Here is a 27,994-nt window from a genome sequence, read left to right as displayed (position 1 = left end):
CAAGCCTTTAGAGGTTACCACCTCTATGTAGTGTGTACCGTGTAGCTTGTGTTGTGGCTTTCATTAAGTATTATGCACACACAAATGGTGCAACAAAGTTTTGTAATGGATTGCTCGAATGTGGTTGGTGGTGTTGTGGCTCAAATGTGGTTCGTGGTTTGCCAGTGACCATGTATGAGTTGGGGTTGGTCCACACAACTTACACAATATTCAAATTTCATGATGGCCATGATAATTTCTTGCCATATGGTAAACATACAACAATGTGTAACAACGTTAATTAACATCACATCAAGACTTGACTAAAAATAGTTCCAACAATAGTGATGATTTCTTGTATGTCAGCATGACGATACTGAGACCTGTAAAAGAATAAGCAGGCACTGAAGTTAACCTTAAATTAAACACTCATGCAACTGACCTGGAACATCGGTCGCAACACCAAAAACACTTGTTTCGATATCTGATGACACAATCCAGCAGGCACTGAATTAAAAGAGAATGTACAAAAAATCAATATGCCGGGCTGTGTCAATAATAGCATGGATAATAGCATGGATAATCAAAATGAACAAAAATTATATCCCAGGCTAAGTGAATGAATAACATAACTGTTGGGTAAGCATGTTAAACCAGAACATTAAGACTTTAGTCAAACCAGAACATTAGGACATTAGTCAAACAAAAGTACGCTATCACAACTTGGTCATAATACAATGTTTGTACCACTGGACTTCACACTGGTTGCCCAAAAATTGTGCCATTCCGGGACAACAGCATAATATTACGAAACAAATAGTTACTACAACACAGAAGGCTTACTGTTGCACTGTCTACACTGATATACCATAATTTAAAAACATAACAGGTGGGCATTAAATACAATACACTTAATATCTTGGTACTAGGAAAAAATCACTAACATCACAACATGTAAACTGACCTGAAAATTAACACCCTTGATGCCACTACAGTCTACACTGGATACTTGTTCGATCCCATCAACACTATGCCTGATACATCTGAGTAGACTGACCTGCAAATTCACATCACTAGTATACAGTGATAATTGATAACTACAAAAACAACAATTGCAATAATACAATTCTTCTGTACGTCAACTGACCTGAAATCATGACACTCAATACTGAGACCTGTAAAAGAATAAGCAGGCACTGAAGTCAACCTTAAATTAAACACACATGCAAACTGACCTGGAACATCGGTCGCAACACCAAAGACATCTGTTTCGATATCTGACGAAACAATCCAGCAGGCACTGAATTAAAAAGAGAATGTGCAAAAAATCAATATGCCAGGCTGTACCAATAAAGGATGAATAATCAAAATGAACTAAAAATATATATCCCATATGCAGGTTAAGTGAGTAACATAACTGTTGGGTAAGCATGTAAACCAGAACATTTGGTCATTAGTCAAACAAAAGTACGCTATCACAAACTAGTCACTGATAATTGATAACTACAAAAAGAACAATTGTAATAATACAATTCCTCTGAATGTCAACTGACCTGAAATTCATGACACCTGTATCTTTGTTCCTGCATGGTCTCAACTTACATATGTACCATGATCACATTCAACTGCTAGTGGATAAACCAGTATGACCAGATGGCCTGCAAAAACCAACAAGCAGGTGTTAAATACAATACACATACCTAAAGCCTGGAATATGAAAAATATTATTTAAGCATTATTCCACACTGATATAGTAATAGATTATAGGATGTTGTGGAACTTGCCTAAACGTGTAAACTTGAACATGAGGACAACTGCATAATCTGGACACTTGGAATTGTCCAATACCTGATGAACCGCAAGTAGGTACTAATGACATTCACTTCAACATTTTATCCCAGCTGGGTGAATCTCTTGTAACTGAGTAAAAAGGTGTTTATTTTCCACCTGCAACCAAAGTTCTACATTTCTGTGGTTGGGTGTACATAAACTGACCTGGAAAATCAGTATGCCATAGGGGTATGGAAATGGTTCCTTTCCTTCTGTTGTGACATTACTTACAGCTGACTGGTAAATGCTCATCGATGTCCCCATGGACCCCAACAATGAGTATACCAATAACTTCACAAGTTGGAATGAATTTCCTTTCAACATGTGGTGGAATGAATTTCCTTTCACATCTGGTGGACAGGTCCAAAAACCCTATCGCACAAACACGGTGAATCAGTGTGTGGCGATGTGACACGTTGCACAAACTTCACTCCTCGTTTCGTTAGCATTCAAGACCAGCATATATCATAGAGTCCCTCAGTATTCTTGCCGGACTCTTACCTTTTCAAGCGTTGCTCAAGCGATGTAGTTTCTCACGAGGGGCTCGAGTTTCTCAGTAAAGTCGAGCCGATTAAAGTACGCCTCACCGGACCATCCAGTTACATTCTTAAACCATTCAATTTAAAACCACGTATCATGAGTGTCCGCTTAAGGTAATTAGGGACTTTCCACGAGATTTCCCCTAAATAGATCACGTGTTAGTTGTCAATCTGGTGGATTCTGGTGGTATACATGGTTCAACAATGCGGTAAGTGTAGTATAAGCTGTCAATGAATAATTGTTTGTGCACTGCTAAACTAACGTTATTTTTGTGTGATAAGCATGCTTGAGGAAGGGTCTGGGGGACGAGACTAATGTTTTGACAGCAGTTGATGGACAGCAGTTGATGGACAGCAGTTGATGATGGCCAGGCAAAGAACTGCGAGAAGAACTACTATGATAGTATGATAGTAGGGAAAAATTCCCACCCCTATAGCTCTGCCTAGGGGCATTAACTAGCATTATCCACAGCTACTGTATTATGTTGCTGATATGTACATTCAGGCCAAGAATAAAGGTGAAAGTGGTAGTAAGGCTCAATCCTATTATTCTGCTGAACAGGCAAGGGAGTCTAGGACTCAGGGGACATGTTCCCTCAGGAAAGTACAAGTACTACAACTTTTTTGTTTTAATTGCTTCATCAAGTATAAAAATTTCAGTCAAAAGGTGATGATCGAGCTCTGGTCTTATGCACTGGTTGGAGTGGTTGTATCGATACTGCACTGTGACATCCTTGAGGGGTTAGTGCTGGCATTGTCCATGGCAATACTATTCCATCTCCCCGAGTCTTGATGATTGAGTCCTCCATTCCTTTCTCTGCTGCTCCAATCCTGAAGTTGTGACCACGGTCAAAAGATGACGATCGAGGCTCTGGTCTTGCATCTATACTGTACTACAACACCCTTGAGGGGTTAGTACCGGCATTGTCCATCGCAATACTGTTCCATCTCCCATATACAAGTCTTGATGGTTGAGTCCTCTATTCCTTTCTCTGCTGCTCTAATCCTGAAGTTGTGACCAAAATATTAAAAAATGGTTATAACATGATAAATGATTATGATGATAACAATTACAAATGTATTTATAGCTGTGTAGCAACTATGAACTAATTAGGCACTTGCAATTTTAATTAGGTGTCTGAAGCATTTAACATGCACAGATATGAGATATATTCATGACGTGCAGGCAGTAAAGATAAATTTACTCTAATAGAACAGTCATACTACACCGTAAATTCATACTTCTGAATTTACGGTGTTATGAAACAATCATTATTATGTATGGATTTTACTGACTCTCCAAGATAATATTCTGCATTAATGTTAATTGCTCATTTCCAAAAGATTACCTTTTAAACCAAATGTAGAGTCTATCACTGACAAAAATCAGTGATATTCACCCCAATAACACCTTCGCTGTAAAAAAGGCGCGCCCAAGAAACTACAAGTACCTGGAACCCAATGTAAAAAACAAAAAGAAAAATCAGCTTAGCTGAAGTGAAAAGTAACTGGTAACTTAAAGAGCTGATATCTGAAGCGGCCAAGAATACAATTACTAAAGTTTAATCCATGCAAGAACACCTTGGCTATAAAACAGGTGTATACATGAAAGTAACTGGCAACTGAAATGGCTGATATCTGAAGCGGCCAAGAATGAATGGTCATATACAACTAATTCAAAATTTAACACTGAACCTTTATAATTCAGCTGTGTTCTATATTCACTCTTGCTGCATCGTAAAGTAATTTCTTTTAACTCTAATTGGCTGGTAATTTGGCCGCCTTTTTTTTGCTCTATTATACTGACTATTAAAAAAGGCGGCCAAATTACCAGCCAATTAGAGTTAAAAGAAATTACTTTACGATGCAGCAAGAGTGAATATAGAACACAGCTGAATTATAAAGGTTCAGTGTTAAATTTTTGAATTAGTTGTATATGACCATTCATTCTTGACCGCTTCAGATATCAGCCATTTCAGTTGCCAGTTACTTTCATGTATACACCTGTTTTATAGCCAAGGTGTTCTTGCATGGATTAAACTTTAGTAATTGTATTCTTGGCCACTTCAGATATCAGCTCTTTAAGTTACCAGTTACTTTTCACTTCAGCTAAGCTGATTTTTCTTTTTGTTTTTTACATTGGGTTCCAGGTACTTGTAGTTTCTTGGGCGCACCTTTTTTACAGCGAAGGTGTTTTTGGGGTGGATTAACCTTCTGCTAATCACGAGTTTTCTCACTGCCATCATGCCATTTCAGGTCGTGATAAACTGTATCAAATGGTTATCTTCTTCTTGATTGCAACTGCTCCAGATTCATACATTAAGCCAGTTAAAGCACCATGTGTGCATGTGCACTATGGAAAATATGACATTGTGTGTTTTGCTTTATGTTATATTTGTCTCTTGACCACACCCTTGAGCTATATAATATTATATTTTTTCTGTATTGCACTTGCCGTTGTGTGTGTTTGGAAGTCCAATCTTTGAATACTGAAAAACACTATCATTTACACAGATGCGTATAACCTAATTACCGAATCTACATACATGAAGCTGTTTGGAATGCTGTAACATGTATTATACATGTGAATATGATTATTTTTTAATGTTTCAAATTCATTTGCCATGGTAGTGCATGGTAAAGATCTTCATGCTAAGTAGCAAGCTCAGAATTAATCTTGCATGGTATTACCACAAATGTAGTTGTATTTTGTTGTAATTTTGTTCTTACTACCAACCTGTAGATGCCGCTGTCATCACTAGTAATGTGACTAATATTCAGTTACTGGAGCCATTAGGACTGACCTGTAGTGCTGACTCTTCTGTGACTACAAGTGGTATTGTATCCTACCAGTGGACTATTGGATGTGATAGTGATTGTAGTTGGAGTGGTACAATGAATACCACCTTATCTAATCCTTCTATTAGAGGCCGTGATTATGGTGACTATACTTGTACTATAACTGAAGGTAGTACAGTGATTGGTAGGAATGTGTTTGCTATTGATCATATTGAAGGTGAGTTTGGTGGGACTAATACAGTGCAAGTATTGGAACATACAATGTCTTTAGGATCATTTAGCTATGCAGTAAACTAGCTAGGACATTATTGTTATCATGTGAGCTATCATGTATAATGAATGACACATGCACATTATGGATTGCTTTCCCAGGCAGTGTTGACCTATCTGCGCTGGTCAGTGATTAATTCCCAGCATATGTAGTAGTCTATATGCATCCAAAGTTCATGTATATGCATGCACAACTAAACATCAGAAGCTATAAGTTTTGTGATACATGCAACTGCATGCTCATTTACATAGGAAAACATGGTGGTACTGAACTAAGGGGTTATGTGCATGTACACTGTTGCTGCTAAACAGGGGCAGTGTTTCTGGAAATCGGTCACGTTCAGATTGAGATACTCTAATAGAGCAGTCAATCACTCTAATAAAGTGGTCACTGTATTGAGAGCAACAGTGTAGCAAGCTAAATAGCTATAAATAAGGATTTACGTACCTTATGATATTAATAATAGTTGGTGGAGGGCAGTTATTCTCAGCAGGTGGTTACCTTTTTTTTTGGTCTTCACCAAAAATCTAGCTATGCTCTTGATCAGAAACCAGGCACCTAGAGCCGTCAATGTTAAATCTGACCAGATTTAATTGTATCATAATCTAGACAAAAAATATTGAATTTATCTTCAGAAGCATCAACAAGCAGTAAAAAAAAAACAGTTGCATGCATTGTATCACTAAGACATCAAAACACATGGTAGTCTGTCATGCAATCAAGAAAAGCCAGCACTCCACTCATGAAGAAAGAAAACACATACATGGCTCCATTTTCTCTTTTCCCAATATGCATGAAATAGATATAATACTATTATTACTGCTGTCTTCAGTCAATATATTGAACACAGTAGTAATAATAGACTACAGCAGCAGCAGTATTAATGCTGCCAACAGCAGTATTATTTCTTCTTATCTGCATACCAGACTATGGATAAACAAGTATGACTGAGCTGGTTTGGGGGCCTTATATAGTACAAAAGAAGCATGTATTCTGCACTGGGTCATCATGGATATCAACCTTGCGCATGATGTCTTTATTTAAGATTTCCTCAAGGTTATCATCCCCTGCCTTAAGAGTTTTGTTAGTGAAACTGACACGTCTATGTAGATGGAGTTTTATCCACTGTGATTCCAGACTACTCACCTTGAACTAGTAACATATTAAATCCAGCCAATTAGCAGTAGTCCGGTTTACAAAAGGAAATGAAGGTATGCGTTTACATTTTCAGGCTAATTTTTCACAAGCTATAGTGCAGTCCTCCTTCATTATATGTGACCGAATTTGACAAAACCAGGCTTCCACACACATCCACTCTGAGAGTTCATAACTCATTTTGGGAATACACCACCAACTTTAAATTTTTACCTGTCATTGTTTAATATGTTATGGAAGCATTGTATATAAATTTCAAGTCAATAGCATGCTGGTAGGTCATGTTACAGTTGGTCAAAATCAATGAATTGGTTGTATGGAAGCCTGGTTTTGTCAAATTCAGTCACATATACTGTTGTTAATACTTATTAGCATAACATGTATTAGCATCAACATCACTGAATCCATTTCTTGGCTGTCACCTTTGATTCACAAACTTAACTGTTTGAAGGCTAGACCCATTTATACAGCTTGGCTGTTTTTGTTGACTGTGTAGTTTTCTCATCAGCTGACTTTACTGTTGATGATGGTGTTATTGTGCGTATCATGTGTAACATAATATGTGTGCGTTATGTGGATGAATAACATGATTACATTATGATAACCATGACTCTTACACAATTTTTAAATAACAGGAGTTGGAGTTTACACTGATAGTCCATTCAAAGTGATTAACAATAAAAGTTTGATACAGTGTCCACCAACAATGTCCTGTCAGTATTACTGTGGATCTGGTAGTCTTGTAGATGATAACTCTCAATGGTCATTTAGTAACAATCTAGTATCAGTCAATAGTAATGATCCAGTATATCAAATATCAAGTGATTTCATTGTTGATGGTGAGGTAGTCACTCTGGTGTTTGACTCAACTCAATCACCTAATGAAGGAGTGTACAGATGTGATATTAATGATGTTGATAATAACAGTCAATCATTGTTCATTGATGTGTTTATTACTCCTAGTAAGTGACAAGTGTGTGTGTCAAGTGTTTATGTTTATGTGTGGTCATAGATATTAAAGCCTATGAAAATTGGGTAAAAAGCCAAGTAGCATATGTGTATATCTGCCATTGAATGCGGTTGAAGCACTACATGTATTGATTAAATCCATGCAGACAGATGGCATTAGAAAATTATGCTAATTTCTTCATTATTCTATTCAGGATTTCTCTGAAAATATATCATTATGCTTTTATTATTCCCAAAATGTATCAGTTATTCTCATAATTACTTCAAAAAATGTTAATATTGTTAATCAAGATTTTGGAGCAGTAAAAATGCTGATCTATTGGACAGCAAAGTAGCTTTTTGGCAAGATATTTAGTGCCTGTTGAAATATTTTATCTATTGTCAGGCTATGCTTGGCTGGAAGTATCATTTAGTCAGTCAGTCAGTCAGTCAGTCAGTTAGTCAGTCAGTCAGTCAGTCAGTCAGTCAGTCAGTCAGTCAGTCAGTCAGTCAGTCAGTCAGTCAGTCAGTCAGTCAGTCAGTCAGTCAGTCAGTCAGCAGTGTTGGGAAAGTTACTTAGTAAAAGTAACTAGTTACATATTACATATTACTTGCAACTGAACTGTTTAGTTACAGTTACATATTACTCATAAAATAAAGTAACTATAATAATATTACATATTATATTACTTTGTGTCCACGGCCTTGAGCTGTGACGTGTGAAACTGCCACTTTATCACGTGACATGGTTGCAGTTGGACAATGTGCAAATCTTGGTTTTAAGTAAGAAGCTGGTGAATAAGTTTCATCAAGTAGGCTTCGTTACTTCGTTGTGGCTAAGCGTAACTCAGAGGATAACTAACGAGATTAGTAACTTCGTTACTTGTAGTAATAATAACACGTTACATTTGTAAGTAAAATAACTTGAGTTATATTACCCGTTTTTATAGCGTATTTCGTTATATTACTTAGTTGCCACAAAAGTAATAATATTACGTAACGCGTTACTTATGTAACGCGTTACTCCCAACGCTGTCAGTCAGTCAGTCAGTCAGTCAGTCAGTCAGTCAGTCAGTCAGTCAGTCAGTCAGTCAGTCAGTCAGTCAGTCAGTCAGTCAGTCAGTCAGTCAGTCAGTCAGTCAGTCAGTCAGTCAGTCAGTCAGTCAGTCAGTCAGTCAGTTAGTGATTTAGTTAGTTAGTGATTTAGTTAGATAGTTAGTCCATTCAGCATAAAATTTTGTTAATAGGAAATTTAAAATTTTATAGAAATTTGTTACAAGGATTTTGGGCCACTCTGAAGACATTTATGAGCTTAGTTATGTCTAACTAATACTGCTAAACCGTTATAAAGGAAAGGTGATACTTTATAAGAAAGCCCAAACTTCCATTATCGTACTACCATACTACATGATAACCAATGCATCTGCACATGCCTAGATGTTAGCCACTTATGTTTAAATGTCTTTTGAACAGTGTCAGATGAAATTGTGCTTCAAAATGGACTGTTTTTACTGTTTTAATGTTTTAAACTGTTGTATTAGAGTATGTGACTGTGCTGTTAATAGTGTCTCGTCTTGTTTCTGAATCATCAGTCAGGAAGTGAATAAGTATGTAGCAAAGATATGATGATATCAATTGCAGTAATAATATTTATATTTTTCTTTTTGAAGGCACATTGTGCTTTTTGCTTTATCCTATCAATGAACAACCATGCATTGCCAAATACTATGTAAGCTGATGTGTCTGTGTTCTCTTTTCAGCTACTCCATCATTCATCATATCACCAATGGATACTGATGGTACTACTGATGGTGCAATGTTTGTTCAACATGCTACCAGTGTAGTTCTCACTTGTGAGGGTTGTGCTGCTCCTACTCCTGATATAACATGGATGAGAGACGGAGTAGTATTGACTAATACTAGTAACATTAACATTGTCACTTATACAATAAGTGATAATCAGCGTAACACAGTTTCCACATTAACTGTATCAACCTTTACTGTGGTAGAAGAGGGCAACTATACTTGTAGTGCTAATAACATTGTTGGATCTGTTGTAACCAGTGGACTAGTATTGAGTAAGTATTGTTGTGTAGTGAAGTTAGCATTTGTGCCAGGTACCATTATGATAGATTTTCTTTGTTTTGTAAATGCTTTGTAAATGTTATTGGCAAAAATTTGAATGTATCGCATTATATTTTTAGGCCATAAATAATCGAGTGGCAATATGTAATAGAGTGCCTTGTTAAATAAAGCCTTATAGACTTGTGTGAATTATTTTCATCATTATTGCATATGAATTTCTTGAAATAGTTAACATTGCATTTTTGATATTCCCAAAGTGTACTGATGATTCTCAAAAATTATTCCTTCACCTTTGTGATCTCAAAGTTTTTTAATGCTTAAATATAGCTGAATTATTTTGTAAAGAAACTATGTTTGTTGGTAAGCTTTGACTGAGTATTGAACTATTCCACTGATTGTTCTATATAAGTGATTGCTCTATTAGAGTATCTAAATCTCGAATACCTTAATTTTATGCTGTAAAATTGCTTCAAAATGCTGGAATCACTTCCTTTACTCCTCACTGGTCCTTAAATGTTTATGTTGGTATTATTCCTAAACCCTTCTACTGAATGTATTCTTATTTATGTTTCAGCTCTTCAGAGGACCTGTTATGCAGTAATGAGATGTGATAACTCATCATCCAATAGTCTTGGTGTGATGGTTACTAATGCTACAACAAGTGATGGTTGTTGTAGTCAACCTAATGTGATTAGTGTACTACACCCTGATGGTGTTACCTGTGATCTTTGTAAGATAACATGTTAAAATATTTTGCAAATATTTGTTTCAGTGTTTTTCCTGTTTGATAATAGTGGTACTTTACAAAATTTAATTTGTACATGTCTAACAATACTATCATTTTAAGTGATAAAAGTTAATGGCTATAAAAAAGGTTGTAGAATGTGCATTCTTTTTCACAAAAGCTTGGGCAATATTTAAACTAAGTTATTGCTTTACCACATTAGGCCCGGTATATATCAGTCGTAGTCCAGGAGGAGGCATCAGGTTCCCTGTAGCTCAGTCAATCACATTTATTTGTACAATATCTGGTAGTGTAAGTGGTACAGAGACTTATAGTTGGAGTAGTAGTTGTTCTCCTGATTGTGATGGTGACTTGACTGGTACTGATCAGAGTATATTATCCTTGACCAATGTGAGGGCTCGTGATACTGGTAGCTACAATTGTACAGTGACTGATAGTGGAGTAATGATAGGAATGTCTACTGCTACTGTTGATAGAGTTGAAGGTACTTCATTATATCTTTATACAATACAGTGTTTTACCAGAACAAACACTGTTTAGAACTGTAACAAAAAGTTTAAGACAATACTATTTACCATACTGATTCAATATAATAGATGAAAGTGGAATATTGATGTTATATTGAGAATTAATTAATCTTAATGTGCCACTGCCAGCATTATACTAATGTATTGTGTTGTATGCTGTTGACTGTCTATAGGTGTTACCCTACACAGTCCTGATTTCACTATCACGTACAACAGCAGTTCAGTTCTACTGTTTCAAAATATGGAGTTAAGAATAATGTGTCGCTCTGGTAGTACTACTAGTAATGGTCAGTGGTTGTTTCCTAGTGGTGATCCAGTCTCTGCAAGTGGAGCAATACAGGCTAATCCTGTTATTGGTGATGTTGGTACCAGTGAGCTAGTTATCAGTTCAAGTGCAGCCAGCATATTATCAGGTAATACTGGAGTGTACACTTGTACTATACCAGATGTTGATGGGATGATGCAGAGTAGAAGTCTTATAATACAAGATTCAACAGGTGAGAATCTGTATAATAGTAGCATAATAATGAGAATTAAGTTCAATCATCCTATAGCACAACCAATGGTTACAATAGCTAGTATTGATCCTGTACCAATTGGTTCAGAGGCAACACTGTTATGTAGTGCTTCTGGTGTTTCTCCACTCACATTCAACTGGACTAGACAAGATGATCCAACTGTTGTGTTATCTACTGATCAAGTGTACTCCTTTACAATATCTGATAGCAGTGGTTATGGGATTTATGTGTGTAGTGTATCCAATAATCTAGGGAGTGATACTGCCACCATTACTATTGTACAAGCAAGTGAGCACATTATCTGTGTACTTTATGTCAAGAGTAACTGAGAGTACTGAATGGTCTGTTAGCCAATGATTAATGGTGGTTTGAAGTAATGAGGATATTCTAATAATATGTAGTCCATTTCCACAAAATGGAAACTTTAAATGAGCAGTGGGTCTTTTTTGCCAGCTTCTCATGTTATTCAACTAAGTATTCAATAGTTATTGCAAAAGTATGGGGTTGTAACTCCAAGAAAAGAGTGATGCAAATGGCTGTGTTGCTGCACCTTCAGGAATCTGCTTGCCAGTGCTAGAATTCTAACATAAACCATTTCCGTTAACGTTATTTTATTTCATTTGTGCTAAGGTTTGTTCATGTTTCAGATTGCATTTCAGCAGCCATTAACAGCAAAGTGTACAAACAATTGCTAAAATATCCATGTTACTGCATGCAATTATTTATCATGGACTACTATGCCATTTGATACTCTTGGCTACCACTATTTTATGTGTGCTCGCACATATTATCTATGCTATAGTTACATGATACTTCTTGATGAATTGTGTCACCAAATCATAATCAAAATAAGTTAATTTTATTGTTTGCAGCAAAACTTTCAACACCATTTGGGTCAGATAAGTAAAAAAGACCCTACCTCTGATTTAGAAAGTATAAGAAAGCACAGTTATTAAACTTCTATGCCATTAATTTTGTTAATGAAAACACGCAGAGATCAATTTTACAATTAGTTGAGAGATAAGTGACTGGCTGTATAATATATATGCTACTTTATTGTGCCTTAACATGCTAACTTGAGCATGTAAAAACATACCACAACACATTACTGCATGCTTTTCTACACAAACCGCCCTTCCACAGCACCAAGCTCTATAACATTACAGCATACAACCACAACATATTACAACAACACATCACTTTACAGACCAGTTATACAGACATACATACATATACATACAACTCTTTGGGGGAGGTAGGGCAACTGAGGTATGATACACCAGCCCAAATAGGCAATGAGTATGTGTTATCACTGCCATGGCAAACTTTACATAATACATCCAGTGTTACTTACGTCAACCCAGCAGCAACATTCAGCAACCACATTGCAAACATACAATTGTAACAAGGATTAGTACATACAGTTGTGACACATTAAATTTAATGACAGTTAGCATTTTGTGACTGTCATTAAATTTTGGACTAGGCAGCTATGACTTTAATTATTCAGCAATTTGTACCCACACCTCAGTTACCAGAAGCAACATATAAGAAAGCAGGCTATCAGGGTGTGTGGGTGGGAAATTTTGATATCGTTAACTTCACAAGCTGAGATCCTCTACTGCCTGAGGAATATTCAAGGATCCTGGTAAAGCACCAACAATCATACGTGACAGTAATAATAATGATGAGCAAAGCCTGACCTGTTACTATATTAGGATTGTGGAATTTAATTATGATGTGCGATTATGCAACCAGGTGACAGATGGTCACACATGGTGTTACATGTTGACAACTCACCCAATGGAAGCTAGCCTGTTAACTTTTGTTTGTTGCTGGGGCAACAAACTACATTTATTTAAAGAACCGCATCCACCTGAGGTGTCATCTGTAATTCTAAATAGAAGATTAAAAGGACAGTAACATTGAATAGACCATCAAAATGGTTGTTACTACTAAAGGCTCTGCATTGTATGCATCATCATTAGCTAAGTTATTATATATCTCACATTGTTTTATATTGTCTTGACCTATGAATAATTATAGCACCTCCGGTGATTAATCTTATTGGAGGTACTACCAGAATACTAACATCACCTGATGATGGGACCTTCTCAGTCACAATTGGATCATCAAACCTTCCAGTAACTGTCCAGTGGTCACATAACAATCAACAATTGACTACTAATAGTGACTATACCATTACTACTACACTATCCAGTGATAGTACTACTGGTAATTCATCACTAACTATACATAACACTAATACTGGTGATGGTGGAAACTACACTGTAGTTGTAATGAACCTTGCTGGAAGTGGTATGGCATCTGTAAATGCTACAATTTATGGTTAGTTTTTCAAATAGGAGATTATAACCATGCATATGTATACAAACACCCTCTACTATTAGTAGATGCTGTATATAGTATGTACATACGTATTGTCTTTTATTCTTCTCTGTTCTTTCTATATACAGTTCAGCCTATGGTTAATGTACCCAGCATGGTCAGTACAACAGAAGGAGACACTAGTATAACTATTTCTTGTACAGCGACAGGTGTACCAGTACCAACTATCAACTGGACTATACCAGATAGTGGTCTGGTTGAGAGCAGACATATTATCGGTGACCCTAGTCCACCTGTGGTAGTCACTGATGATAGTAATGAAGTGTTCCAGGTTACTGGTAGTCTTACTATTATGAATGTTGTTAGAGGAGATGCTGGAGTATACTCATGTGTAGTATCTAATGTGTTGAACAATATTCAAAGTGATACCACTCTGACTGTTATGTGTAAGTGATCTGTTATGATAATATGGGTCTGATGAACATCACAAATAATTCACTGTAGAACATACCCATTAGTAGTGTGTATATGGTACCAACATTAACATAAGGTTTTACATGCATGTGCAGACATGTATTTTCTATGAACTAGTTTTCAATATAGCTCAACCCTATATAGCTAATGTAAAATCTACAGTATCTGTATAGAATCCCATGGCCAGATATTTATTCCTGTAAGTGAACTTTGGGTCTGGTGTTAAGCAAGTCCAACATTACAGACATTTATTTCTTATAGCCCACAAAGCACAGGGTGATTGTGGATAAAGTGGTGCTGAGAGTACTTAAATAATCGACTTGCAGTTTGATATCTTCGCTAAAAAGAAATGAATCATGTTTGTCCTGTGTATATTCTCTTTCTTATATAGCATGTGACTACAGTGGTGGTTAGAAGTATACGTAGCTAGTTTTTTATTTTAGTACCCAATCATTAAATGCAGCTTACATAATTTATTTATTTACTTGACTTTCAGTGCAATAGAGGTTTATGGTACTACAAAATCAAAATAGTTTAAGCATAGCTACAATGTATTTTCTTTAAACATTCATATAGTGTAAATTATGTAAAATTGTGTTTGCCTTGATTTAGTTGTTCCAGATATAACAGTTCCACCACACAATACTACTGTTGTGATTAGCAATGAGGCAGTGTTTAACTGTACAGCAGCTGGTAATCCTATACCATTCATAAGTTGGTTTATTAGTGGAGTTGATTTGTCGTTATCTAACAATGCTCCTTTTGATCAAGAAGGAAGGATTGATGAAGCATTTATAATGACTACTATGTTTGACAGTGTAGCAGTGATAAGCAGTTTAAGACTAAGTGAAATTGCTCCATTTTTAGCTGAAGACTATGTGTGTATAGCTTTTAATAGCCTGGGGGTTGTTAACAGAACAGCTACATTGACAGTACATGGTAAGTTGACTTATGCATATAAAATTTGATTTCCTTAGTTGGTTCACATTCTTTGCATTTCTGAGTCATCCACACTAAATGTATGGAATACTTTGAACTCGCTTGTTCTTGCCAGTAACAAAATCCTCTTTTATCACCATTTCCAGCATTTAAAGCCCTCCACATCACTACCAAATGAGTGAGCAGCTGGCTTTATGTAATAAGAGTTATTAATGAGAAACGGGGGCTCAGGTGAATGTGAACAGACTATAATGGTGCACAGATAATTATAGCGTGTGGCTCATAGTTATCCAAACTCCAGTTATTTGGATTTCAAAGTGCTAAGCTGATTGTTCTATAAGGGTAGCTTTTATGTTCCGTTAGAATAGTAGTCATATTATTGTACGTTAATTCCACTTAGTACATACTTCAGATTGGCAGACATAATTTTGGTGATGTAAGCACCAAACATGTAGAGGCGCTGTAACTAAGGTTCCACTGTGTTTGGAGAAACTCTAGGATATTCATAAATGTACTACAGGTGAAAATATTTAAAAATTAACAAAAATAGTAATGCAAATTGTACGCACTACACTGGCTGGCCACTTGTGAAAATGTGAAAAATTTATTAAGAGTTTACATACATGTGACATTTCCTACTTTAAGGTGTTTAAGCATTAGCAAATTAAACTCACTGTCAAATACATAAATGTATTGTCATGTTACATAATGTGACAACTTCATTAATCTACCCGACCAATATTTGTAACATTAATAAAGATATGTAGCTACTTCTAATGGTATAGCAATGAATTTGTGATGTGCAACATTTTACTATGCATTCATTAAATAAATACAGTAATTTACCAAACGGTTAGTCATTCTACAACTAATGATTTTAAGCATAATTTTGAATAGATTTAATTTGGAATGTGTGATTGTGATTGGATATAATTAACAGGCTATGCCACTTTACTTTGCCTGTTTAAATTTTTGTGCAGTGCCAGCATCAATTGTCCAACCAGATAATAGTAGGGTGATCACCAATGAAGGAACTGACCAATTTTTTATCAACTGTACTGCTACTGGAATACCAGATCCTATCATCATTTGGAGGGATCCTAATGGATTGGAACTACCTAATGCAGATAACAGCAGAATAAATGTGTTGCTTCATATGGTGCCGCAGTTGGTTACTTTTGATGGAATTAATTTTGTATACCAAGTAACTCGTTTGTTAGAAATCACTAATACAAATGATAGTGATAGTGGTGTATATACCTGTGCAGCTGATAATGGTGTGGTGAGAGTGGATAACAGCACTGTAGAAGTGTTTGTAAGAGGTATGTTGATTGATAGCATGTAAACAGAATCTACCAATATTTTTGTGACAACTATGTCTTTGATGTTTATGTTACCTTTATGTACTATAGTTGTTCCAGTGGTCACAGTTCTTTCTATGAGCCAAACAATCACATCACCTAATACCGCCACATTCAACTGTACTGCTATTGCTAAACCTAGAGCTATAATCCAGTGGATCAGGAATGGGATGGTACTGAGAGACACCACACCTAGGATTACAATTACAAACTGCACACAAGGAGACTGTAATTACACTAGTCCTCCTAGTCATTGTGTGTTAACCAGTATGCTGGAGATAGTTAACACTGTACCAGATGATGGTGGAGAATATATATGCAATGCTAGTAATCCTGCTGGAAGTAATACTGAAATGGTTTCACTACATATTAATGGTATGACCATAGTATATGTAACTGGCTGTGGTGTCATCTTGTTCTATTTTGTGACATTCACTAATACAAAGAATACTCAGCTTGAAGTTTTATCTTTATGAAACAGTTATGCATATAAGTGTTATAATATGGCAAAATATTTATATGTATCAACAAATTAATTTTGTTTCATTGTATATTCATCTTGTATTTAACAATGCTATTATCCCTTACAGTGGAGCCAGCAATAATAGAACCAGTAAATACTTCAATTTTTACTGTCAATGAGACTGATACTTTCAGTGTAACATGTAATACTACTGGTATACCAGCACCGATGAGTTTTGTGTGGTTGAAGAATGGAGTAATACAGGACTATACAGTTACTAGTACTAATATTACAGTTAGTGCCTTATCAACTGCAGTACAATATTCTACTGCTGGTGGAGTTGTTTGGTCAGTATCTCAAACACTAACAATTACTTCAGCCATGGATGACAAGTCTGGTGTGTATACTTGTATTACATCTAATGGAGTAGGTAATGATTACAGTGTTACTTTTCAGTTGATCATTCAAGGTGAGAATATTTGCAGACATACAGTTTGTAACTTGATTTGCATTACATATAGTTCATCCTGAGTTCACAGAACTACCACAAAACTTGACAGTGACCACACCAATGATGGCACAATTCAGTTGTACAGCCACTGGAGTACCCAGACCGATGATAGAGTGGTATTATGACATTGTGTCAATGCAATGTCGCCTAGTCAATGGTAATGACAATGTAGTAATAATGGAGGTCAGCAGTGGAGATCGGGAAATAGTCAGTACATTAACTTTGTCCACTACAACTCATCCTGATGATACTGGAGACTATACTTGTAGAGCAATCAATATTGTGGATGATTACATTGGCAGTGCCACCCTCAATGTATTGTGTAGGTTATAAATATAAGTAAATAATATTTTGGTCATTATGATAACTTTGTGTGGCCTGTATGAAAACATCTAAACAACACTTCTCTTGAAATATCAATTTCTTGCAAAGGATATTCAAGTACATATGTGTGTATGCGCTTTACGCATAGCCAAATTATTTCCTCACATAAGTATATCTCCAATTATCTGCATTGTATATGTATACATGTTTATACATATGTACTTAAGCTTGCTATTGGCTTTCACAGATCCTGCTAACATTACTCAAGTGCCAGTCAGTGTAACAGTTAACCAGACCTTCACAGCTCAATTTGAGTGTACATCATTTGGTAATCCTATTCCTCTGATAGTGTGGAGTAGAGTAGGAGATGATGACCTCAGTGACAATGTTGATATAGCAAATATTACTACAATAGTCAATACTGACATGTACACTGTTACATCATATCTAATCATCAGATCAACTGAAAGGTTCCGTGATCAAGGAGTGTACAATTGTACAGCTAGCAATGATGTGACTAATAATGTTGGAGCTGTTAATATTCAGAGTGCTGAACTGATAGTACAAGGTAATTATATAAATTTATTCACACATAAAAGTCATATGGATACCAACATGTCATAATATTCCTGTGTTGTCTTCTTCAGTTCCTCCACTAGTGGTACCAGTTGAACGTGTTGTAGTTGTAGTGCAAGGAATGAGTGCTGTGTTGAGATTTGTAGTTGTGAATGCGTTTCCACTGGTCAGTGATAATAATGTGAGATGGTTACTGACTAGACAAGGGAGTGTTACTGATATCACCAATAACACTATGATTGATAATAACACGTTGACATTTGAATATAACATGACAGCACAACTGTACACATTGACTATTAGTAATATACAACCAATTTTTACATCACAAATTAATTTCAGTGTCAGCAATACTGCTGGAGTTAGTACTGACTATATATACTTTTATATTGAAGGTATGTACTTATTCATGCATCTTATTGTTGTTTATGTATATACACAATAGTATGTATAGTATCATTTTACTGCTGACCTCATGATTACACACATTTTCTTGCAGTAAGAAGCCTTGTTGGAATTTTCATGTTGACATGTAGCCACTTTTGCAATGCTGAAGCAGTTTCTGTAGATGTGTATTAGTTGTCTACAGTATTTGCTCAAATCATACAACTGAATAGAATTTTCATTAACAAAAATACTGCATCGTGTTCATGTTCTCTGTCTATAGTTCCACCAGATATTATTGACGCTCCAGTGGACATAACAGAAATTGATGACAATAATGTTATGTTGTCATGTTTTGCTCTTGGCTTCCCACAACCCAGCATCACCTGGATGTACCAGAGGATGAGAAGTGATGTTGCTACTGTTGTTATCACTACTTCATCATCAGATCCTAACATGAAATACCAGATAAATAATACTGTTAACACTACTAGTTTTGGTACTTTAACTATTACTAACCTCCAATATGATGATAGGGGTGTGTACACATGTGTAGCAGCTGATGTAAATGGTGCTGTTAGTGCTGCTGCTGTAGTGAGTGTACATGGTAAGGATGATCAGTATGTTGTACTTACATACATGTACATTGTATTGCACATTCTATAGTTAAGCCCACAAATCTCACAATATCAGGAGGTGATAGACTCAACATTTCTGCACAAGTCAACTTGACTTGTAGTGCTATTGGAGTACCATTACCAACTATTACGTGGCAACTTAATGGAAATAATGTCCTTATTGATCCAGACTGTGTTCTCAATCCATACAATGTAACCTCAATGACGGTCGGTTTGAACAATTGTACAGTATCACAAACACTAAATCTTGACAATTCTAGTATAGCTAGTGCAGTCAATGACCCTCAGAATATCTCAGTGTTATCAGTATATAACTTACATGAACTGGCTGTAGTCAGCCATTTGTTAATTAGGTCACTAGAACGTGACAACAATGGAAGCTACACATGTACTGTTACTAATATGCTACCAGAAACTGATACCATATCAGTATTGAGCAGTCCTACTCACATAGTTGTGTTAGGTAAGGTGCATAAATTTATACAATGTAATTATGTGTTCATGTATATTTTAGAGAGGCCTGATCCGGTATCAGTCATTACTGTTGAAGATCTAGATAGTCAGTGGATACTCATACAATGGGATATCCCATATGATGGTAATAGTGACATTGTTGGATACAATGTATACATCAGGTTTGTGGAATCTGGTTCAAATTTTATGCGAGTGATGGCTTCTACCAATGGCAAGAAGAGACAGGCTAACATGTTTACTACTGCTACTAACAGTTATAATGTGACTGAACACATCATACCTTTTATGAGATACCGGTTTGCAGTAGTAGCTTGTAATGAGTTAGGATGTGGAGATTTGGAGATAGCACAGCCATCCACAACTGTACAAACGCAATCAGATAGTAAGTACAGCAGTTTGTTGACTTTTAAACACATATGTCACACAATTTCTAATATAGTTCCTGCAACACCACAAAATTGTTCTACCACAGCTGTTAGTTCGACTTCTGTAATGATCACCTGGTCACCTCCTGTGGTAGCTAATGGTATTATTACTGATTACAGTGTGTCATATGTTCCTGGTCAATCTCTATCCACTGCTGACTATGCTGCTGATGGAAATAACACTATTAATATTGGTAGTAGTATGACTAACACTACTTTGACTGGTCTAAGAATAGCTACCACTTATAGCATTGCCATAGCTGCATACACTGTAGTTGGAATTGGACCATATTCTAACCCAGTAGAATGTTTGGTGCAGACACTGGAAGATGGTTTGTGTGTGTACGTGTGTGCATGCATGCGCATGCTTGTGTGTGTGCGTGCGTGTGTGTGCGTGCGTGCGTGCGTGCGTGTGTAAGAACTATATGATAATCATATCATTCTTTACACAGTTCCCGGTGGTCCACCATTAAATGTCACATTGTCATCTCCTACATCTACTTCTATTGCTGTAATGTGGCAACTTCCTGATCCTCTGGTAAGGAATGGCATCATTGTTAAACATCAGCTCAACTATACCAAAGTGTCTCAGCCACTCAACTGGAATACTGTATCACTTAATGATGATACCTCTTATTTGATAGAAAACTTAGAATTGTTTAGTACTTACTACGTATCTGTTAGTGCTGGTACTCAATTAGAAGGTTATGGACCATTCTCTGACCCAGCTATGATACAAATAGGTAAGAATTACCCGCAACAAACACATGTATGTATAGTATAGTTTTAGCAATGATTTGAAGAACTGTTATTTGTATCCACATTGACTATATAGTTGTGCGAGGGTAACTATTGACTTACCTAAATTCAAATCTTACAGAAATGCAAGAATTTTGTGGGATAATTAAACTTTTCAAGTTGACTTATAGCTACAGTTACATTACTTTGATTTTGTACTGGGTGTTGTTATAGTATAACATTTCTATCATATTTAGATCCCGATCTGCCAATAATGGTAACAACTCAGTCAGTCGATGAAACATTCATTACATTAAGCTGGGTAGAGCCCATGTTTGCTGTGTCATATTATCAGGTGATTATTATATATATTAATCCTACTGTTGTCTATATATATACTCATAACTAATTGTGTCAAGTAAATAAAAGCACCAAGTATTCTGTCAGCATAATCGGATAAGTAGATTATCAATTATGCTTTGACAAGAGCCTCAAAAATCAAGCCTATTGATACTTTTAAAATTAAAATTGTGCTCGAGAAATTACTATTTTATTCCACTATTATTAACTTATTATTTTTACTATTTTCAGCTAATCATTCACACTTTGGAGAAAACAAGATTGATATACTCTAATAGAACAGTAATTTGTTCTAATACACTATAGTCAATAAATGCATATAGTAGATAGATACGTAGATAGATAGATAGATAGATAGATAGATAGATAGATAGATAGATAGATAGATAGATAGATAGATAGATAGATAGATAGATAGATAGATAGATAGATAGATAGAGTCCAGTGTAACAACATGTGAATGGTCTGATTTATATCAATATAGTTTTGTGCCAGGGCCCTTACAGAATTTTTAAGTACTACTAATATTATTGCAGGTTTACTATACTACTAATCAAACTTCAACACAAGTAATAAACACAACATCCTCATCTATTACACTCCACGACCTGACATCTGGTGTACAGTACTCCATCAATGTTACAGCTGTTACTCCCACAGGAGTGAGGGTTCCTAGTGACACCATAACTACTATAACTCGTATGTCCATCTTAACCATTTGATGTAACTTTTATCAGTGATGCATTTTAGTTACCACTGCTTTGTTTCAAATCAGACTGAGTCCTATTGATGATTGTATTGATTGGATAGTAAGTGAAACTTACTGTATATATTACTGAAAATTAAACAAAAAGGTATATATGTCACGGTATTTTAGATGATTCCATGTACTGGAGAGGTTTGTAGCTTCTCACAGTTCCATGGTTGCTGACTATTAAACAAAGAATTATAGCAAAATTGACCTACATATTGTGAAAGGCAGTTTATGTTGTCTGTGTTCAAAACTTTTGCTTGCAACTGAATAATTCACCATATGCTTTAAATCTGTCCAGTTGTATAGTAACATTATTGTTGTTGTCACATTTATGTTTGCAATCCATTGCTGTTCATGTGACAAGGATTTTACTAGTTCTGTATTATTCATGTACAGCATGGTAATATTATGATAAAGGTTGCACTTTCCTACAAAGAAACTATTGACCAGAAACCAGCAGTACAGTATTAGTAAGGTATGATCAAGCCCAAAAATCCCTTTAGAGAAACTTAAAACACTTTTGATAAGTTGCTTCAATGTTTTGTATTTCCTGCTGATTGTCTGACAGACTCTGACTTACTGATGCTTTCAATTATAACAGCTAAACTACAAGTTTGATTAGAAGTTTCTTTTGGTATACAGAAGAGGGTACAATGCATGCATCATGGACTTACTGTACTTTTGTCCTCCTTAATGTCCTACTTTAATTTCCAGTGCAAAGAATTGGCTTTGTATGAAATGGCTTCTTTTGGAGTAGGTTCATGACCATTTTGTATGTTTCCTATTATGAGAACTTGCATAAAAACTGATGGTCCTTAATTTCCATGACTCAGGAGATGTATTCTAGGCTAGCTGTACATATCATTCTCCATGTGAGCATTATAGGGGTGCATTGTTTGTTGTGGTATTTACATCTGTTGCCATTATTTCCTTTAGTGTGATGTGATTTAAGTTCAATGATAAAAATTAATTTCATTGCAATAAATTAGCAAACTAGCTAACAGCTTAAACAAGGAGTGCCATTGTCACCAACTGCATGAAGTGTAAATTTAATCAAAGCACAGATTAAATTTGCACTTAAAGTGGTGACCCCTCTTAGTTAAGCATTTTGTGTTATAACAAGTACCAAGGGAAAGAATCAGAGGAGGTTGGACATGATTTAAGCGCCCCTAAAACAAATTAAGCGAAACTCGTTTTATAGAAGAGGTTTATACACATCAATCTCAGTTTAATTCGATAAAGTATCATTGTTCTGATTATAGAATACGTACGTGACAATTCTGGAGAAGTTCTACACACCAAACCGCAACTTATTAATTTCACCCCAATCACCAAGCGCTTTTAAAAAACAAAGTACATCACCTTGAAGCTTACGTGAAGCACCATCCGAATATCTAATCAACCCCAGTCAACCCCATCGTTTTTCAAATTTGTACTATGACTATTGAGGGTCACGTGAAATACCAAAGAAAAGAATGCAATTAAGGGCAATATATTTATGTGGCGCTTAGAGCGCGTCCAACCTCCTCTGGGAAAGAATCAAGTTCAATTAGAATTCATAGAAATTAGAAGTGATAAAACAAGGGAGGTTACCTACACCTGTAAATATACTTAGTCTAGTGGACATGTAATCCCTTTCTCAGTTTCAGATGCTTCACTCCTTTTTTCTATGAATCCAATCGAATTAAAACTTATTATGACTGATGAACCTGCAAATACTATACCAAAAGAAAGAATGTCATCAGACTTAATGTTTTTCACTTGAACGTGCACCCCAGCTCTCATTTATAGAAAAGTGAAGTGGCCAATACACTTCAATTCATTTTCAGATGTTCAGCCCATAAAACAGCATTACAAAATGAAGAACAGTATGAGAAGCACTTCTGCAATCAATTCAGTCAGTGCATAAAATATAGGCAGCTCTTTTTGAAAACCAAGGGAAGCCACTACATGCTACGTACCATGAATCAATGTTTTGAGCTGTCAGTGAAGTAAAATGTATGAGACACAAAAGTAAGTCCATGATGCATGCAGTGTAGACATACTATGCCAAAATGCATCTGCTGGGTTTAAAGTGACATATAACAGTGAAAAAATTAAGCCTATATAGCCTCAGCTGTTTAGTGAGTTACACTTGTGTCAGAGGAAATTAGTAAGTCAGGCAGTCAGGCATCAGAATATTCCCTCTCTAAAATTTTGTATGAATCTGTTGAAAGTATATTGGGTCATTTATAAGGCACTTTTGGACTTGGTTATACCTAATCAATACTGCCAAGTCACTATGAAAATAATGTGAGGCTGGTTTCTGGTCAATATTTTTGTGTGAAAGTACAAACCTCCATGATATACAATACTATTGTACTGTACGTATGATGTTAGTGTGAGATTCATTATTTTAGTTATGCTGGTTCAGATAGTATATATCAATCAGACATTCATTCATTTTAGCATCATTCTTATCATTACATTATAATTGATCAATGACATTTTAAAAACTTATTGATGAATATGCTTGTGACTGCCTTTAGGAAGAGGACCAAATTGAAAAACTAAATCTTATCAAAGCTAGATTAATGGAAGATATAATGCAGGAATGCTCATGTAATTTTGGCATTGACCGTGAATCGTTTAGCTGTGGAGGGTCACAAGGAAGTTTAACAAACACGGTTGTATTTAGAGCAAGAGTGACAGTGCAAAACCTTGCTTCAGTTACTCGTGCTGATTATGTTGTGAATTCAATAAATGATTGGGTAATGATTTCTCCAAGAATAGCAGTACAAGGAGCCACTCTAGATGTTGACAATACCTGTCCAGTGATGCTCAGTTCATTCAATGAAGCCGACTGTATCCCAACAACAAATCAACTTACCCCATCTCCTAGTACAACATCCAGTGGCTCCACATCAAGTGGTTTTTCTACCACTACTATTATTATAGCAGGAGCAGCAATGGCAGTGCTGATTGTTCTCTTATTAGTAATCATCATTGTGATCTTGTGTGTTGTGCTGTGTTGCAGACGAAAAGGAAGCTACAGGTATAATTATGTTTTAATATGTGCATAATTTTATAAACAAGTAGTGGTCAAAGCAATATGATATGAACAGTCAACGCAGTTCACGAAAAATGAATGACTCTGAATAATGCATGTAACTGTGAATGTGTTTAATCTATTAGACTAATCTTTTAGTAAAACTATAGTGTAGTCCATCACAGAAACTTCCATAAAGTAGTTTTTTCTTACAATCATATTGTAACTATATGTTTTTTTCTTAATTCTTATAAAGATAACTAAATTAACTATTATACAAACAATAAATCTAATGTTAAAGATTAAATTAGTCCATTAAATGAGACTCCACCCTAACCAGATCCATCAGAAGTGGAGCTCATTCAAAATGACCAGGTGATGACTGAACACCGCAAATGCAGGCCATAGCAGATCACAGCAAAGAGAAGAGTGACAGAAACAAAGCCAACCCAGGGTAACGGAGTAATTTTGTCCTCACTCAAGAGAGAAGCCAGACATTTGTAGAAAATGATGACTTTATGAGCCAGACCCCCAGTCCCAATATACTGTAGAACAGTTGCATTCTGTACGGTTTTATAGAACCTTTCTTTTTTGGTTTGATGCTCCCACTATAAAGAAGAGATAGCCTGTATTGCACTGGCTGACCAGTTAACCCAACCAGTAAGAGGGGAATCACTGAATTTAGTTTATAAGCATCCTGGAAGATTTCGATGATGGTTGCTTGTGGTCAGCAGCAGTGAATGTTCTTACTACGTTTTGTTTACATAAACAGACAAATGCAAATGCCAGTTATGGCCGCGAATGTAAGCACCTGTAGTTTATTTGCAGTATAGTCACTCTATACAATTGGTTTCCTTGTTCTTTCTATTGTGTAGAGCTATAATTATAAAACTGCTTACCATAATATGCTGAAATATTGGTGATCCATTCCGTAGATAATGCTGAGAAAATGAAAAGAAATTTTGATGTTGTGTTAACTTGGCAGGTTTTTGCTGAGATGGTCACATTTGTACACTGTGTGTATGGGCTAAACATAGCAGAAAACAAACTATAATGGTGTAATTAATGGTAGGGGTATGTGATCAGATATAAAACTATATCATTCTTTGTTTTGATGTGGTGTGCACAGAGCTGTGAGGTATTAAATGTCTACTCCAGATGTAGGTAACCTTCCTTGTTTTACTACTTTTGTATTTAGATACCTAAATTCCTAATTTTCCTTGTATTTGACATACAACGTGATCAAAAAAGAAAATTTAAAATTCTAAAAGTTATGAGGTATACCAGTGACCCAGCAATGTCACTGGAGGAGCATGATGAATGGTTGTATATTTTGTTCAAATACAGTTTTAGACATCTTGTAAATATTTTAAAATTACCTTAAAACTAATAACTTTATATACTACATCAGAGTCATCATGCTGACACTTATGGTGTTCCACCCTACATATGCAAAACATTTGTGCAGTGTATGTATTCATATTATGTAATTTATGCTAGTGAATTGTAATATAATTGGACAACCGAACTTCCTTTTAATGAGTACTTATACTTCTTTCTAGTGTCCAGCAGCGTCAAGATGAAAGTAATTATGAGTATGATTATGTTAGACACACTAAACCTACAGCAGTGTATGAAGCAGTTAATCCAGTGATGCGGGATAGTGAGGGAGTAATGTTTGATAGGAACCCAGCTTATCAATCAACAGTGCTAGCAAATAGACCACGTAAAAGTACATCCATGTACGCAGCAACTAGCCTGCAAATGTCAACTGATACTGAGACAGTAGAAAATCCAAGTTATGCTGAAACACATTTTAAATGAACATAATATAATATAATGTTTTATCTGTAGACTTATGCTGATATGTAATTTTATAAATGTGCATAAATGATTTATGCTATATTATTATTATTATATTATTATGTTCAATGCCATATACTGCAATGGTAACCACATTAGCTACATATACCTTAGAGCACCAAGTCCATGCAATGCCATTTGTGGTTGTATATATTTGATCACTGAAGCACTGAAGTATATTATTAAATTGATAAGTATAAAGGGTGGGGTATATTGCTGGCAGCAAGCATGGTACAAGTTGCTAACGTTTAATTCTACTCTTTATTCTGTAACTAACAGCTACTGTAGATTGTATTTTTGTAACCAGAGGTTTCTGGCTGCATGTAACAGTACAAACCGTAGTAATATCAATCTCGATAACTTGGTTGTGTGTATGCATGTGCCAACCTTAGAATACTTGCTTCAATATTATTGGAAGACCAGAGATGCATTAAATAAGTGATTTACACAGCAAACTAATCATAACCAGAACTAGGAGAATTTGCAAGAAGGAAATTGTTTGATAACTAAAGTCCATTATCACTTTCACTGCCCAATATTTTAGCTTGACTTCAATATGGCAAATTCCAATGTACCTCAACATTGTACATGTGATGATGAAATAATAGCAGTAGCAGTTGGCCGTAACTGATTAATTGTCCTCAGTACTTCTGGAAGGAATTATGTTGGTGGAATTAAGTTTAGCTACTTTTTTGCACATGCATGTGGATGTTAAATTTAAAACATTGATCATTTTCTAAGGCAATGTCTTTTTAGGTAAATACCATGCACACAAAAGCAACCTTTTATTTAGATTAAACTAGTCTATAACAAGTGCCCTTTAATGTACTTTCATAATAATAATTCATACAAGATATTTCAACATAAAGTTTTGACAATAGTGTATTATAACCAGGTGCTTCCCTTGAAGTTACCACCTTCTTAAGTGTGCCCTGGA

At 35.7% G+C, this 27,994-nt stretch overlaps 2 protein-coding genes across 9 annotated transcripts in view; one reads left to right on the top strand and one right to left on the bottom strand.

Annotated features, from left to right (window-relative positions):
• The window catches only part of LOC136267376 (hemicentin-1-like), a 54,215-nt gene extending 27,084 nt beyond the window's left edge, over positions 1–27,131 (top strand). Inside the window, exons 13-38 of the mRNA XM_066062492.1 lie at positions 5,092–5,364; positions 7,209–7,535; positions 9,282–9,599; positions 10,181–10,336; positions 10,554–10,835; positions 11,052–11,375; positions 11,433–11,684; positions 13,443–13,745; positions 13,874–14,191; positions 14,832–15,158; positions 16,139–16,480; positions 16,571–16,894; positions 17,110–17,451; positions 17,504–17,815; positions 18,065–18,385; positions 18,465–18,788; positions 19,061–19,384; positions 19,444–19,878; positions 19,930–20,271; positions 20,329–20,646; positions 20,767–21,057; positions 21,310–21,407; positions 21,949–22,111; positions 22,163–22,221; positions 24,695–25,200; positions 26,757–27,131. Of these exons, the coding sequence (XP_065918564.1) occupies positions 5,092–5,364; positions 7,209–7,535; positions 9,282–9,599; positions 10,181–10,336; positions 10,554–10,835; positions 11,052–11,375; positions 11,433–11,684; positions 13,443–13,745; positions 13,874–14,191; positions 14,832–15,158; positions 16,139–16,480; positions 16,571–16,894; positions 17,110–17,451; positions 17,504–17,815; positions 18,065–18,385; positions 18,465–18,788; positions 19,061–19,384; positions 19,444–19,878; positions 19,930–20,271; positions 20,329–20,646; positions 20,767–21,057; positions 21,310–21,407; positions 21,949–22,111; positions 22,163–22,221; positions 24,695–25,200; positions 26,757–27,018 (7,643 nt within the window). The 3' untranslated portion in view covers positions 27,019–27,131. The remainder of the gene's footprint in view (positions 1–5,091; positions 5,365–7,208; positions 7,536–9,281; positions 9,600–10,180; positions 10,337–10,553; positions 10,836–11,051; positions 11,376–11,432; positions 11,685–13,442; positions 13,746–13,873; positions 14,192–14,831; positions 15,159–16,138; positions 16,481–16,570; positions 16,895–17,109; positions 17,452–17,503; positions 17,816–18,064; positions 18,386–18,464; positions 18,789–19,060; positions 19,385–19,443; positions 19,879–19,929; positions 20,272–20,328; positions 20,647–20,766; positions 21,058–21,309; positions 21,408–21,948; positions 22,112–22,162; positions 22,222–24,694; positions 25,201–26,756) is intronic.
• Positions 210–2,601, bottom strand: LOC136267379 (uncharacterized). Of its 8 annotated transcripts, none has more exons than XR_010706667.1 (8): positions 1,975–2,601; positions 1,764–1,926; positions 1,533–1,637; positions 1,215–1,482; positions 1,127–1,154; positions 944–1,076; positions 422–486; positions 210–362 (listed from the first exon to the last, which is right to left on the bottom strand). XR_010706667.1 is itself a non-coding variant. In XM_066062504.1 (8 exons), the coding sequence occupies exons 3-8, from the start codon at positions 1,541–1,543 to the stop codon at positions 287–289; spliced, it is 378 nt and encodes a 125-aa protein (XP_065918576.1). In that variant the 5' UTR covers positions 1,544–1,637; positions 1,764–1,926; positions 1,975–2,601; the 3' UTR covers positions 210–286. The 8 variants fall into 8 exon arrangements, 5 of the variants coding, with proteins under 5 accessions (XP_065918576.1, XP_065918573.1, XP_065918574.1 ...); XR_010706666.1 differs by having other exon boundaries at positions 944–1,036; XR_010706665.1 differs by having other exon boundaries at positions 944–1,036; positions 1,215–1,279; positions 1,975–2,599.
• Positions 27,132–27,994: the final 863 nt, after the last annotated feature.

This window comes from Dysidea avara, chromosome 9 (assembly GCF_963678975.1).
Source record: "Dysidea avara chromosome 9, odDysAvar1.4, whole genome shotgun sequence".
Classification (NCBI taxonomy): domain Eukaryota; kingdom Metazoa; phylum Porifera; class Demospongiae; order Dictyoceratida; family Dysideidae; genus Dysidea; species Dysidea avara.
This window is presented reverse-complemented; position numbering and strand designations above follow the sequence as displayed.